The sequence below is a fragment of the Leptodactylus fuscus genome, chromosome 1 (genome assembly GCF_031893055.1).
Source record: "Leptodactylus fuscus isolate aLepFus1 chromosome 1, aLepFus1.hap2, whole genome shotgun sequence".
Classification (NCBI taxonomy): Eukaryota; Metazoa; Chordata; class Amphibia; order Anura; family Leptodactylidae; genus Leptodactylus; species Leptodactylus fuscus.
In genome coordinates, this window is record NC_134265.1 from 270062205 (window position 1) to 270077410 (window position 15206).

The 15206-nt window shown below is 41.0% G+C and overlaps 1 protein-coding gene across 3 annotated transcripts in view; it reads left to right on the plus strand.

The window, feature by feature from the left end:
• INTU (inturned planar cell polarity protein) overlaps positions 1-15206 on the plus strand; it is a 61140-nt gene that overhangs the window by 22707 nt on the left and 23227 nt on the right. For all 3 annotated transcript variants that reach the window (XM_075287358.1, XM_075287342.1, XM_075287350.1), the window contains exons 2-3: positions 9289-9848; positions 12399-12484. In XM_075287358.1, coding sequence (XP_075143459.1) covers positions 9289-9848; positions 12399-12484 — 646 coding nt within the window. The remainder of the gene's footprint in view (positions 1-9288; positions 9849-12398; positions 12485-15206) is intronic.

Below are 15206 nucleotides of genomic sequence, written 5' to 3' on the forward strand. Positions count from 1 at the left end.
AAAAGTCCACATGGGAATGTTCCTTTGTTAGTTGGACAGAAGAGGTGCAAAACCTGCCCCCACATACTGACCACTGACAAGATAGAGATACCAAACTCTAACAGGGAATATAAAATCCCAGGTACGTTCACCTGTAACACACCTAATGTGGTGTATTTGATCATTTGCACCAAATGTTCCACTGAAAATCTGTATGTTGGAGAGACTGGTCAGAAACTCAGAATGAGAATTAATTCACATCGCCATACAATCAAACAACAGAGAATTGATCTTCCCGTGCCAAATCATTTTTGCCAGGAACACCACAGCATCATCAATGACATGAAAATCTTGATCTTAAAAGGGAACTTTAAATCAAGGAAACAGCGACTGATTTATGAGTACAAGGCCATGACCCTATTCCAGACGTTGGACAATGGGATGAACATCTCACGTGGGTTTATGTCTTTTTATACACATCATTAAGACAGCCATTAAGATAAGAACTGGGGGATCTGGCAATTGATTGTTTGTTGTTATAAGTATATAGTAATAAGCCTCTTCCCCCCTCCCTCCTGTAATCCTACCCCTGTGTCCAGTTATAAATATGCAGCCTCTACAGAGTGTTTTTTAGTTATATCTGAAGAAGAAGCTCAGAGGAAAGCTTCGAAACGTCATATTCTGTCATCATTATGAGTTAGCCATTAAAAAAAGGTATCACCTACTGAAGACTTGCAAAGTTTTTTTTGTTTTTTATATTTTATAACCACTGGCTAACACGGTACCAAAACAAACATTTTCCTTTTACTAAATCTACAAAAGTGATATACATAACAAAAGTGTGTTATTTATTGCTGTAATGCGCTCTTTAATACAATGTTGGCTATTCCAAATGCTTGCGGGAAGTGGTAGAATCCCTGTGACATGGCCAAAACACTTTTAACAGGTTAAAAAAAACAAAAAAAAAACCACTCCCTTTAAGGTGTAGGTGTGTATAGTCCAATGGCTTATCCTATTTTGTTTGCTTGTATAGTGCCATCATATTCCGCAGAGCTTTTACACACATTGTCAGTCACTGTCCCATATAGGGCTCACAATATTCATTCCCTATCAGTATGTCGAGTGTGAGAAGAAACCAGAGTACCCGGAGGAAGCCCCCGCAAACACGAGGAGAACATACAAACTCCTTGCAGATGTTGTCTTTTCGTCAGATTCCAACCTAGGACTCCAGCGCTGAAAAGTGTTGCCCATACTGACCATGTATATTTATAAGCTTCCCACACATCTATATAATGGAATGTGCTTCACTATGGAATTTCAATGCCAAATAGAAAACCTGGATGGATGTTTGGAAATTTGTGGAGACATTTTCTGTGATCAACAGTTATAAGCATTTCCAATTTAGTTTTCTGGATACAGCAGCATTTGACTCCTCAAATTTACATTATCACAGTAATCTGTGTCTGCAGATGTACATACCTTACATATTGTGATCTGCGTGGGTATAATCCACAGCATTTCTGTGCCAAATCCGCAAAAAGGAATGAACATGCTTACTTCTAATGGATGATTTTATCCATGGCATAGACAAATATTCTCCCAGACCTTTTTCAGGAAATATGAATGGGATTACAAAATATACATTCTAATACATTGGAGGGGAAATGTTAACTGATTTAATGAGGATTTTGGTGTTGAATCTTGAATCGCACCCCCAGATACACGCTGTCACCACTGCTGATTCAGGTTCAGCAGAAACCTCACACAAACTAACTCTAAAGTTAATACTTTAATACCAAAAAGGTTCAGTGCTACAGATCTAAAAATAACAAATGACATACAATACAGCTATAATAATAAATGGAAATAAAACAGAATAATACATAGGATTTGGTGGATCTTGAAAGGTTTGGAAGCTGCTGTTGTGGAGAGGGGACACCCCAGCTATGGCTATTTTCAGAATAGATGGTGACAGATCAGGAAAGGACCCTATCATAAATCGAACAAGACTAGAACAAAAAAAAAATGTCCCAATAGATGACTCTCTATGTGGGAAAAATAAAAATTTAACATTTATTATAAATAACTATTAAAAGCTCCCCAGAACTATGTGAGAAAAGTGGTGCTCGTGTGAAAAATCAATAAAAATAGTCATTAGACTATATATCAGACAGGATCCACATAAATGCTGTGGGGTAAAACACCCTGGAGAAAGCCTCATGGATATAAAGTTTGTTACAGGCTCCTCCTCATAGAGTTTCCTCATTTTTTTTACATGAGCACCACTTTTCTCACATAGTTCTGGGGTGTTTTTTTAATAGTTATTTATAATAAATGTTAAGTTGTATTTCTCCCACATAGGGATTCATCCATTGCAGACCTGGGCAATGTGCGGCCCATGGGCCACATCCGGCCCTCTGACTGCTTCTATCCGGCCCGCATAGCTAGTTGAAGTTTTTTCAAGGACCTGTGATGATGTCATCACAGCCTATCACCAGGATCTGCTATGACTCGTTAGTGGACGGAGCCACATGGGACTATGTGCTTGCAGCAAGCTGCCGGCAAAGGAGGCTGCTGAATGATAGAGAGAAGACACAGCATGTGTGAGCAAGAGGGGGGAACTAAGGGCAGATGTAGGGGGGCAGTTACACTGAATGCACATGGAGGGGGGACATTAAACTACTAGGGGCCAGATGTTCAAGGATCTGTGATGATTTCATCACAGCCTATCACCAGGATAGGATATGACTCGTTAGTGGGCGGAGCCACACAGGACTGTGTGCTTGATGCAAGCTGCCGGCAATGGGGGCTGCTGGATGATAAAGAGAGAAGAGACAGCATGTGTGAGCAAGAGGGTGGAACTAGGGGCAGATGTAGGGGGGCAGTTAAACTTAATGCACATGTAGGGGGGACATTAAACTGGGGTAGCTGGAGGAGGATATTAAACCATGGGGGGTAGCTCGTAGCTCCCCAGTTTAATGTCCCCTCTAGATTCTGCTAGTTTATACTGGAGCACCAGGAGAGGGACTTAATACTGTGTGACATTTGGAGGGAAATGTTATAATGTGGGGGTGTATAATGTATGGCTGACTGTAGGAGGATTTTACTTTGTGGGGCACATGGAAAAATGATTGAGAATGGGCGGAGTCAGCGGAGACGTGGGTGGAGCTAAATTTGCTGCTGTGCACATGGCCCACTAGAACCGTTACAATTTCTCATGTGGCCCCATGGGAAACTTAATTGCCCATCCCTGATCTATAGGGACCTTTTTTTTTTTTTTTTTTTTCTAGTCTTCCCAGCTATGGTAGCTGCTTCCTTGCTGAGTGACCCCAGAGACCCTCCAGACCCAGGCTTTTATAGGCTATAGTAGCCACTCTTTCCCCTTCTTTGGCATCTGTTGTTCATGGGACTACAGGAACTACCATGCCAGGGGAAAGGCAATCTGCACCAAAACTAACTGCGCTGTTTGCTTTGCAGTAGTGGGGGGCTAGAGAAAATATTACATCTGTGTCCTGGAATTGGTGAAGCAGCAGCTATTAATTTATGTAAGAGTTGAATTTTTTCGAGATGGTGAAAGTTCCTTTTTAACCCTTTCACTCCCACCCAGGTATTTATACAACCTCATATCTCAAGATCGGATCAGTTAGCGCTATGAAGATCAGCTTGGATTCATTTTAAAGACAATCTCATCTTTAAAATGATACCATGATAATTTATAATCATGGATCATCATGATAGCCCAGCAAATCGCTGGTGAAAACACTGTTCGTCATTGGGATCACAATTCCCGAAAGCAGATCACTCTAAATGTGTAAGGGCTATCATGATGACCTTGCTATCTTTAAAATGAATTCAATCTCGTCTTCGTAGCCCTATCGGATCCTTAGATGTGGGTCTTTAAAGTGTTCTCCCCCTACTGCCACAGGCAGTGTCTTAAGAGCTGCTAAAGGAGGAAGGAGATGGAAGGGGCAGAGCTGCAGGTTGCAGAAAATATAAATCATCATCGCCTGTGCATAACCTGTATGTGACTCTAGGGGGAGAGGTAGCATGGACTTCTGTCCATGTTATCCCATGTCCTATCAATCAGAGAGCATACTATAGGTTTACGCTCCGATTATCACATAGAGAGATAAGGTAATACCCTCTGAGCATAACTGAGGAGTATTCTACTGTAATACCCCTCTGAACATAACCGGGAAGTTTACTGGTGCTCTGACCCAGATGCTTACCATCGTCCAGCATCAAAAGAGTTGCACCAAACACTTACACAACACATTAGACAAAGTTATCAATAAAGTATACATTTGACCATGTGCATACCTGACCTTTACAGAGTAAAATACACCTCTTTAGTGATATCAATCACATGCTAAAATAATAGCAAGAACAATTATCACTATAAATAAATGTATACATTTCTACAATTTTTATCGGGGTATAGAAAATTATATTCCTATTTAAGCTCCTATTTAATTTGTAAGCACAAAATTGGTTGGCGCATTTCTGCAATTTTTGGCGTTTCTGTAAAAATATATATGTATGTGTGTGGTATGTATGTATTCCTCACATCTTGCAGTTTTTTGGAAAATACATTTTGTTAGCAGAAATGGATTGCTTAAGCCACACTTTTAGTGGCAAATTTGAATTTTTGTGCTAATTTTTTTTTTTTTTGCCTGTAATCTCTGTTTGCTGCAAAATTGCATGAAGGTGGTTGTGGTTAATATAAAATATTAAGTTGTGTTTTTACATTCAGTATGCTGTGCAATCTCAAAAAAGTTAGATTTTGGTATGATAGTTTGCTGTGGGCAGTATAAATTTTAAAGGGATTTTATCACTAAAATACCCTTTTTAAACTAAATACACGTTGTCAGAGTCTGGGGTTGCTAGGTGGGGTGGCATCGACACAAAAGTCCAGTTTCTTTAGTCCAAAACAAAGGTAGAGTTTATTTTCACTCAAAAAGGTAGTGCAGCAACAAAAGGAAACAATACAAAAATAAATACCTGCCCGGCTAGGCTCTAACTAAACATAGAATAGGTTACCTCACCTAGAATAACAGAAATCAAAAGCCAGTAGAATCATTCAGGACACGGCTCCAAAAATATGACCTCTCTGTTTGCTCTCCAGCCAAACTCTGCCCCCAGTCTGCTGCTGGAGCTGGCTTCTTAAGCCTCCCTTGATGAGCAGACTCTCTGCAGCTGATTCGCTGCCGGAACATCCCGAAAGTGTGGACTGGAGGGGGGTGGAATAACAGGTCCCACTACCAACCTACCTGCCATTCCTAAAAATCCAGCCCAGTAAACAGAACTTTGAAATAACACTCAGCAGACAGAATTATCTGCTGAGAACCATTCTTTCTGGAGTTTCTCATCTCGCCCACCTGAGTAGTCTAGGTGAGATGTACACCCCCTCCATTACCTGACCAGCCATCGGCTTACAACGTAGAAATAGCCTTAAAAAGGCTATTCTTCTCGTTATTCTGATCCGCGCCATTCCTTAGAAATATCTTCTTTCTTCCTTATGCAAATGAGTTTTCTTACAGCACTGGGGACATTCTCCAGCACTCAAACAGCACAGGGGGTGTCCCCAGTACTTCTTGAAAACTCTCTAATGGCGGCCTCTATCACAATTCCTAATGCACAAAATTGTCTGAACACTGTATAAGCAATGCCGCCCCTGCTACCTCTTGTGTCACCCCCTCTACCTCATAGATTGTAAGCTCTTTTGAGCAGGGCCCTCAGTCCCATTGTGTGAAATGACGTTCTTTGTTATGTATGTCTGTCTGTATCTGAACCCTATAAATTGTACAGTGCTGCAGAATATGTTGGCGCTATATAAATAAAATGTATTATTATTATTATTATTATTATTCTGTGCCTCCCTCCTCTTCTCTCACGCTCCGTTGAGAGTCTGAGCTCTTGTTGTAGTTGATGTTTGCAACATATATATAGATATATATATTGTGTACACCTTCATCTATTATTTTATATGTGTTTTGTGTCTGAATGTACAATTGAATAGGAGTTTTAGGTGAAAATATATGTTTTAGTACATTTTTTCAAAACATTATTTGTGTTTGCGACAAAGCTACATGAATGTGGATGTGGCTATTGAGACACATGTTATCTCCAGGTTGGCTACATACAATATATAGGGTTTAGCTGTGCACCTACATTTTATAACCATGAGTTATAAAAAACATTTTTAGCTTCAGCTTTTTGTTCCTTCCAGTTCTGGTGATTTTATGAAGATATGTGCAAAGTGGTTTCCACTTTTATCAACTAATATAAATTTATTTGCATTTTTTTGTAATTAAACATACTTTAAATTAAAATTGCATGAAGGTGCCTGTTCGTATACAAAACCAAGTGGCATTTTGACAATGCTGCAGGTGTCTACTTTTAAGAAAATATATAGGTATGGGGAGTTAGTTTGATATATATATTTTTTTAATGTTGCAATTTTTGTTTTCTTTGTTTATCTTAAAACTGTGAACATTGTTCTGGCTACAGGAGGTGCAAAATGTTCGTAGACCCCCTGACAGTGAAAGGGTTAAAAGGGTTTTCTAGGAAAAATTTTCAAAAAAGTTCTGTTAGTGCTATTAATGGGTTAGCAGTGCTTTGAGTGATTTCTGTTTTTCTCTGTGAGTTCCTGGCATCTTCTGCATTTGTTTACAGGGGCATCTGGTCTGTGTTTTCTTACAACTATCATGATACCTTGGGCCACTCAGAGCTGATTCACACCACCTCCCTCTCCCACACTTTTCCCCTCCGTTCTCACTCCCTACTCCTTTAATTCTCACTGACACACCCTCCCTGTTTCGCTAGCTAGCCTGCCCACTACTAACTCTTCCTAACCCCCACCCCATTATACTTGCCTGTGTTCCCGTCCAGACCTTCTGGGAACGGGACATCACACCCATGCCTGCGCAATAGAGCCGGAGTGCACAGAGGGTCTGGCCCGGAAGACAGGTAAGTATGATGGGGTAGAGGGGTTGGGTTAGTATAGCTATCATGCCATTTCCCCCCTTCTGGAAATGGAACGTCATAGGAAAATGTGCCTAAATATAGATTTTTGGTACATAAAGTAATTAAGAAGGTTGCTGGGGTGGAGGGTATTTATCTTAGATTACCAATATTAATTTATTCCTGACAACCCTTTTAAGGATTTTCTTTTGAATAGAAATTTGAGAATCCATGCTCCAATCCATTGTAGATTTAGTATTTTAGGTAGGACTATGCTGCTTGCACTATAATTAAGACCATGTCCCCAAAACAAAAACTGCCACAAAAAAATACTAAAATAATTCTAAACGTGTTAAAAGCTCCTGCGCGATCTTCAGCTCAATATCTACTCCAAAATGTCCTGTGTATATACTACTGTAAGTAGTAAACTAAGGAAAACTTTATAGTGAAAGTTCCATCTTTTGTTCTGTGCATTAAGATTTTTTTTGGAATATCAAAGCATTTTTTCAAGGTTTTAAGCAATTGGTGCTGAAAAAGGTTCTAACTGGAGAAGCTTAGCAGAACAAAACCCTTAAAATAGTTGGTCTTTGTGCCCCAAGGCAGACAAAGTAAGGTCCTGTCCAATGATTGTAAAGGAGAAAGCAGCAGCGGAATTAGAAAGATGTCATTCATGTTGAACATTTCTAAAGAATAGCCCAGCCCTTGTGGATATGCTTGTTTATTCAGTCTCCCATCTGAAAGCCACAAATGAATGAGGCTGTGCTGTGTAAATGCTGCTTTAGCTGTGGCTGAATACTAAAATGCTTATATGAGCTGTTTCTGTCTTAGAAGGGGGCATCTGGTTTTCATTCCCATGGTTTATTTAAGAAAAAAGTAACTCGCGGTTTCTTGTGGTAGAATTCTTCCACTATCTGAGAAGTTAGTGTGTGGAGGTGGTGAGCGGCAGAGGTTCAGATCATTGTACAAAGATATCATGAAATTCAACAGTGGTGAATTTATGAACATTAAAATCCATTAGCTTGATGTATATTGGTATTTGTAGCAGTGTGACTAGGCTCTTAGCAAGTAACATTTTATTGTAGTATACTGTATTGGTAGTGCCGAAGAACTGGCATTCTCCATGACCTGCTTCAAAGCCAAAATATGATGTAAGCATAAGGATCAGAGTAACTTTGAAAAGGGCAAATTCTAATGGTTGATGGTAGTTTCACACTTGTGCCTGGTATCTGTTTGCTGCCAACCTCTTTAAAAAAAATACCCCTCCCCCCCCCAAAAAAAAAAAAAAAAATTGGATTGGTGGTACAAAAATGGATTCCAAATGGTTACACAGCGGATACCCGAATCCGTCTTTTTAGACCAATTACTCAATGATTGTAAATGTGTGTCTGTTTTTGACAAATCAGTTCATTGTTTGTTTCTTTGTTTCCCCCTTCCTCATTCTGAGCATGCGCAGAGGGAAAAGCGGATTACAAAACGAAGACAAACCGATTACTATCCGTTTGTAATCCTGTTGTGTCCATCTTCCATTGACCTCAATGGTTTTTTTTAAAAAAAAATACTGATTATTTTTTTGTGGTCCATCTGGTATCCTTATTTTTTGTAGGAAGAAAAGTCATACAAGTCTGACTTTTTTTTTTTCTGCCCAAGAGAGTGGATACCAGATGGAAACAGTACACATGGACGACTACAGATGGTTTTTACAATACATTGAAATTAATCTATTTTAAAATGAACCGTTAAAAATCAGTCTTTCAGGATTTTGAGACTGACTCAAAAACTAATTTTGCACAGCGAGCCATATACTGAAGTGTATAACCAAATTCAGGGCTACATGGCTATAAAGCACGAAGTCTCATTGGTGTAGTAGGGTTTGGAGATTAACCTGTCTGGTCCATTCCCACATAAAACCTACTGTAACACTGAACCATGGAGGCCCCATCTTATTACTTACAGATACCATAGGATATCATACTTCAGTGGGTTCAAATTGTTTTATCCAGAACAAGGATGATCTATGCAAATTGGGCAACAGTCCATGTTCTGGGCAGTATTCACATTAGACGGCCACATGTCTTCTTCTCTGGCAATAAAAACTGTGTCACTCCTAGTGATTTGAGTCAAGAACCCAATGGTTACAGCTTCTCCAATATCCAGTACCGGTCCTACTGACTGACCAGTAGACACATCAAGCTTGCCTTCCTTTACTAGGCATAGCAGCTCTCCAAATACTACAACTCTTCCCCTATCACCCTTCCCATTGGACTTTAGTGCTGACTCATAGTTGTGCAATTTTGCTTTAGTTTAATTTCAGACTTTAATGTTTTTATTTGTTGAATCTTTTTGTAGTGACTTGGAGCCGGAGTGGTTGGAGAGTGTAGAGCGTAATGGAGAACTGTTTTATCTTGAGTTGAGTGAAGGAGAAGAAGAGGCAATTCTACCTCTGAATCCAGGTGTAAACCATGTCAGATTTTGTGAAAATGTAGCTGAAGTTATTGCAGAAAATACGAAGAAAAATAAAAATGAACCACGTTTCAAAAAGCTTGCAAAACTTTTGAGGAACAAGCACATGGGCAAGAAAAGGTCTTCTAGACTAAGTGGACCAGCAGGGCCTACTTCCATCCTTAAACACCAGCCCAGCCACAAAACTGGAATGCTTGTTCATCAGCAATACAAGGATATTTGCCTTTATGTGAATCCAAACCGGTTACTTGACAGTGGGCCACATGAGAAGCTCTGCCTACTCCAGAAACTCTTAGGGATCATTCATCAGTCTTCAAAGAACAGCAAGAGACTGGAAAAGCAAGGAGCACATGACACAGCACACCGGTGGACTAACCCTGAGAAGCTTGTCGTCCATGGTTTTATTCCAAATAGTCCATCTATACGTTGTGGCCAAATCCTTATTGGTAAGAGGACATTTATTCTAAAATACATGTCATATCTTTTACAGGAGTGCTTAAAGAGGACCTTTCACCATATCCGGGCACAGGCAGTGTTATATACTGCCAGAAAGCTGACAGTGCGCTGAATTCAGCGCACTGTCGGCTTTCCCGATCCGTCCCCGGTGTAAAGTGCTATCGGTCCCGGTACCGTAGCGCTTTACAGTCAGAAGGGCGTTTCTGACCATTAGCCAGAGACGTCCTTCTGCCTCGCGGCGCCAATCGCGCTGTGCTGTGGAGCGGGGAGGAACGCCCCCTCCCTCTGCTCACACAGCTTGTCCGTAGACTAGCATTATCAGGGAGGGAGGGGGCGTTCCTCCCGGCTCCACAGCACAGCGCGATTGGCACCGCGAGGCAGAAGGACGTCTCTGGCTAATGGTCAGAAACGCCCTTCTGACCATAGAAGAGCTACGGTACCGGGCCGTAAGCTCTTCACACCGGGCACAGATCGGGAAAGCCGACAGTGCGCTGAATTCAGCGCACTGTCAGCTTTCTGGCAGTATATAGAACTGTCTGTGCCCGGATATGGTGAAAGGTCCTCTTTAATGGTTTTTCACCTATAAAGGTTTTACATGTTGTCACAATAGGACATTTTGTGCTGATTTGTAAGATGTTTTAGTATGTTGTTTTTTTTTTTTTTCTAGTTCCCTAAACACAACCATAGCGTTTGGGGTAGATTGTATAAATATACAGTGTGGCCTAAAGGTATAGAGACACTTGAATAAATCGAATATGGTGGTTGGGAACACTATCCTGTTTATCTTGTTGTAGGGTTAGTTATAGATGTCTCAGACATTGAACTGAATGTTGCCGTATGAGGTCTGTTAAAAAAAAATGAACATCACACAGCACATCTCTTTATTCTTTCTGTGACTTCTGTATATTCTGCCTCTCACTGAATGTTACTGTGTATGGAGTTCAGGCTGTGTAAAATGTAGAGAAAATGTGGGTAGGGTCACTTCATACAGTTATACCTCTGCAATTATGAAACATACAAACTTACTTATGGTATATGAAAGCTGCACAATATATGTGATATAAATATCCTAATCTTCACTGTGTTGTCATATCCCTGGAAATAATATAGATAGCACTGAGAATCTCTTCTTTCATTTGACCCTAAAAGCAAGTTTGTACATTTTATAACTCCTGAGATATAACGGTTTGACGCTCTCCTCATTTTCTCTACACAGCCTGTACTCCATACACCGTTACTTAGTGAGAGGCAGGAACAGCTCTCAGCATAGAAGCAAGGGAAAGAATAAAGAGAGGTAGGATTTCACAGAAAGGAGCCAATATTTGTTAATAAAGTATATCACAAAATATTATTAATGTCTCATACTACATACTGACAAACTGTCCTATATTATAATTACTATGGTACAGTATGTCACTGGGAGGCTGGGAGGTGTAGCATCAAAGATAACTATAAAGCTAGGAGTCCCTTCCTGGCATGATGTTCAAGCCAGTATATCCGGTGCACATTCGGTAATGTGAGTCTTACTAGCCTTACTTGTTCACTGGTTCTTTGCATATAGGAGAGATGCATAGTAAAGTGCTGATCATTACTACTATAAAAACACGTCTTGTAAACCCAATGCGAACTAAGCCTGCTGAGCACTGTAACCCATCTAGATTAAATAGGTATACAAAATATTCACGGGGTTCAGTTTTTTTTTAAAAGGGGTAACACAATTTGTGTTGACCTTAATTTTACACATCAGTAGGCAAATAATACGTCTTTAAGGTTTTCTATTTTGTAGAGAGATGATCTGTGAATAGGACATTTGATTTCTATTGGTAATAGCAGTAAGAGAGATAGATAGAGAGATAGATAGATAGATAGATAGATAGATAGATAGATAGATAGATAGATTTTACATACATAACTAGGTATCAAAAAATAAATAAAATAGTGTCCTTGTCTGCTTGTGGCTTACTGCTGCCAATCCTTCCTTACACTGCTGCTCCCATCCTGCAGCCACACAATAGAAATTCCTTTCCAAGGGTTGTCTCACCATGACGACACCTTTTCAGTTTGCAGCGTCCCGGCCATCAGCTGGTTGATTCATATCCAACCAGAAGCCCTCGGCAATCAGGTGTTATCAATGGGGTTTTACTTTAGTATCACACCCAGGTCATTGAAATGGATTACTTGCCATGTAATACATGGATGGGTCAGTTCTGCCAGACCAGAAGTCAGTCTCATATTACCTCTCTGCACTTGCACTTAGACCTTATGGTGTCTGCATGCACAAAGAGCCATTTTCACTGAGATCCCTTTGAGCCAGAAATCCCACTAACCAGCAGGCAAGGTGGTTGTTCCATGTGTGGCAGCTGTTTCCTGGTGGACATTGAGTAGGCCCTCCAGGTATTGATATCCCTACATCGGCCTTCTGCAGTGTTGGAGCAGTCTCCTGCCTGCACAGTCACAATCTTCTGATATATTGTGCAATCATCCTTTCCCTGGTCTATATCTTATGCCATAAAATTGCATTGTTATTCTTACATTTACAGGGGATGCTCTTGTTGCGGTTAATGATGTGGAAGTGAACACAGAAAATATAGAGAGGGTGCTGTCATGTATTCCGGGGCCCATGCAGGTAAAATGTCCTGACTTTTCAGTTATACATTTCTTTTCCAACAGGAATATTCTTTAAAGGAAACCTGTCAAGTCTGTTTTTGACCCCCAAACCAGCCCAGCAGCTACTGCATCATGTTCTGCACTTTCCAATCGTGTCCCTAAGTCAGCTTTCTGATCGCAAAATCCAGAGTTTTTACTTTTAAAAACCAGTTTGGAGTATACAAATGTACCTCAACCAGTCAAGGTGGGTGGACACTTCCGCTTGCTAGTCATGGAGCTTGGGACTAGACGCACGCATTGGCACACACAAGAAGTCGCTAGGAATTCGGGCAGAGGTGTCCGTAACTACCTGTGTGAGATTTCACGTGCAGTTAGAGAGGAAGTAGGGGGGACGCTGATGTGGGGTCAATACAATACCTTTTTCATAATATGTATAGTTTCCGTAGACCCTGTCTCTAAAATAGTGTTGTAGGTATAGATGAATGTTTCTGAACCTTTTCAAGTAAATACTCCCTAGTGAAAAAAAGCTGCAACCAAGTACCCCCAAACTGGCGATTAGTTATAAAGTTTAACAAAATAAGGCTTTGTTTAGAGCCTCCGTCAGCAGTTATGTCAGATTTGATGGGGAAAAATAGCATGCAGCACTGTTCTTCCCATCAAAGTGACGGGAACACCTCACTCTAACCCTGTTATAAGATAAAGTTGCCTGTGGAGGAAGGTGGTATTGGTGGGCATGGGACCTGTCATATCAGGTCCATTGTGTAGTGCGCCCTATTTTCATGTGAAGAGGGGAATACACATTTTCAAAGTGACCACACACCCATATGATGAACTCAGTCTTCTTTTTTTTAGTGCGTTTCATACCTGATATTGTGATGCAGACATGTAAAGTTCCAGTCATACTCCTTTTTCAAGACTTCACTGGCACATCATGTGTCCAGGTTACATATAAAATGAGCGAGAACTCAATGGAGGCAGGAGCATTCTGCTAGGCCCAGAAGTTTTTGCCATTCTTACTGGACTGCAAGAGGTCACATGTTTTTGGGACTCTCCTGAACATTCTGGAAGAGTCAGCAAGAATGAATGATGTACCTTAAAGGCGTTGTCTGGGACAAACTATGAACTAACCCCCATCCCCCACCTTACTTCTAATTTACCTTTATTAAAAAAAAAATATATATATATATATATATACACACACACACAGTCCTATGAAAAAGTTTGGGCACCCCTATTAATCTTAAACGCTCCCACAAAAACTCAGAAATCACTCAAAACACTGCTAAAAGTATATGGGTGTACATTTAACCCATTAATAGAACTATCAGACCTTTAAAAAAAAAAAAAAAGATTTTTTTTCCCAAAAAAAAACCCTTTAAGTGTCCCCCACAGTATAATGCCCTCTTATTGCCCCCGCAGAGTTCCCCCACATGGTAGTGCTCTCTTAAGGCTCTCACACTATGTAATGGCCCTCTTAGTACTCTCACACACAGTAATGTCTATGGAGCGGTCAGCTGCACTAAATACTCGCCAGTCTCCTCCATGCCTCCTCTTTGCTCTAGAGTCTCTTGTGATGTCAGCACTTGGGAAGCAGTGAGGTAAGTAATAAGCCAAGCTCGCCACTCTCTTCCTGGGACAACATGTAACCCAAATTTGTGCTTTGGTTTATTGATGGAAGCTCTCATTTTGCGGATGGTAACCATAGCTGTGTGCAGATATTCTTCCTTACTGAGCAAGGGGGTCAATGTCCTCAGCTGTGGGCCGCATACCCCCTGGAGTATAAGTACTGCAGCTTGAGAAGCACTATTATTATATTCTATATATGTGATATGTACTGAGTCTTAGAACATATGCTGCTGGCTGACATATACACTCACCGGCCACTTTATTAGGTACACCATGCTAGTAACGGGTTGGACCCCCTTTTGCCTTCAGAACTGCCTCAATTCTTCGTGGCATAGATTCAACAAGGTGCTGGAAGCATTCCTCAGAGATTTTGGTCCATATTGACATGATGGCATCACACAGTTGCCGCAGATTTGTCGGCTGCACATCCATGATGCGAATCTCCCGTTCCACCACATCCCAAAGATGCTCTATTGGATTGAGATCTGGTGACTGTGGAGGCCATTGGAGTACAGTGAACTCATTGTCATGTTTAAGAAACCAGTCTGAGATGATTCCAGCTTTATGACATGGCGCATTATCCTGCTGAAAGTAGCCATCAGATGTTGGGTACATTGTGGTCATAAAGGGATGGACATGGTCAGCAACAATACTCAGGTAGGCTTTGGCGTTGCAACGATGCTCAATTGGTACCAAGGGGCCCAAAGAGTGCCAAGAAAATATTCCCCACACCATGACACCACCACCACCAGCCTGAACCGTTGATACAAGGCAGGATGGATCCATGCTTTCATGTTGTTGACACCAAATTCTGACCCTACCATCCGAATGTCGCAGCAGAAATCGAGACTCATCAGACCAGGCAACGTTTTTCCAATCTTCAATTGTCCAATTTCGATGAGCTTGTGCAAATTGTAGCCTCAGTTTCCTGTTCTTAGCTGAAAGGAGTGGCACCCGGTGTGGTCTTCTGCTGCTGTAGCCCATCTGCCTCAAAGTTCGACGTACTGTGCGTTCAGAGATGCTCTTCTGGCTACCTTGGTTGTAACGGGTGGCTATTTGAGTCACTGTTGCCTTTCTATCAGCTCGAACCAGTCTGGCCGTTCTCCTCTGACCTC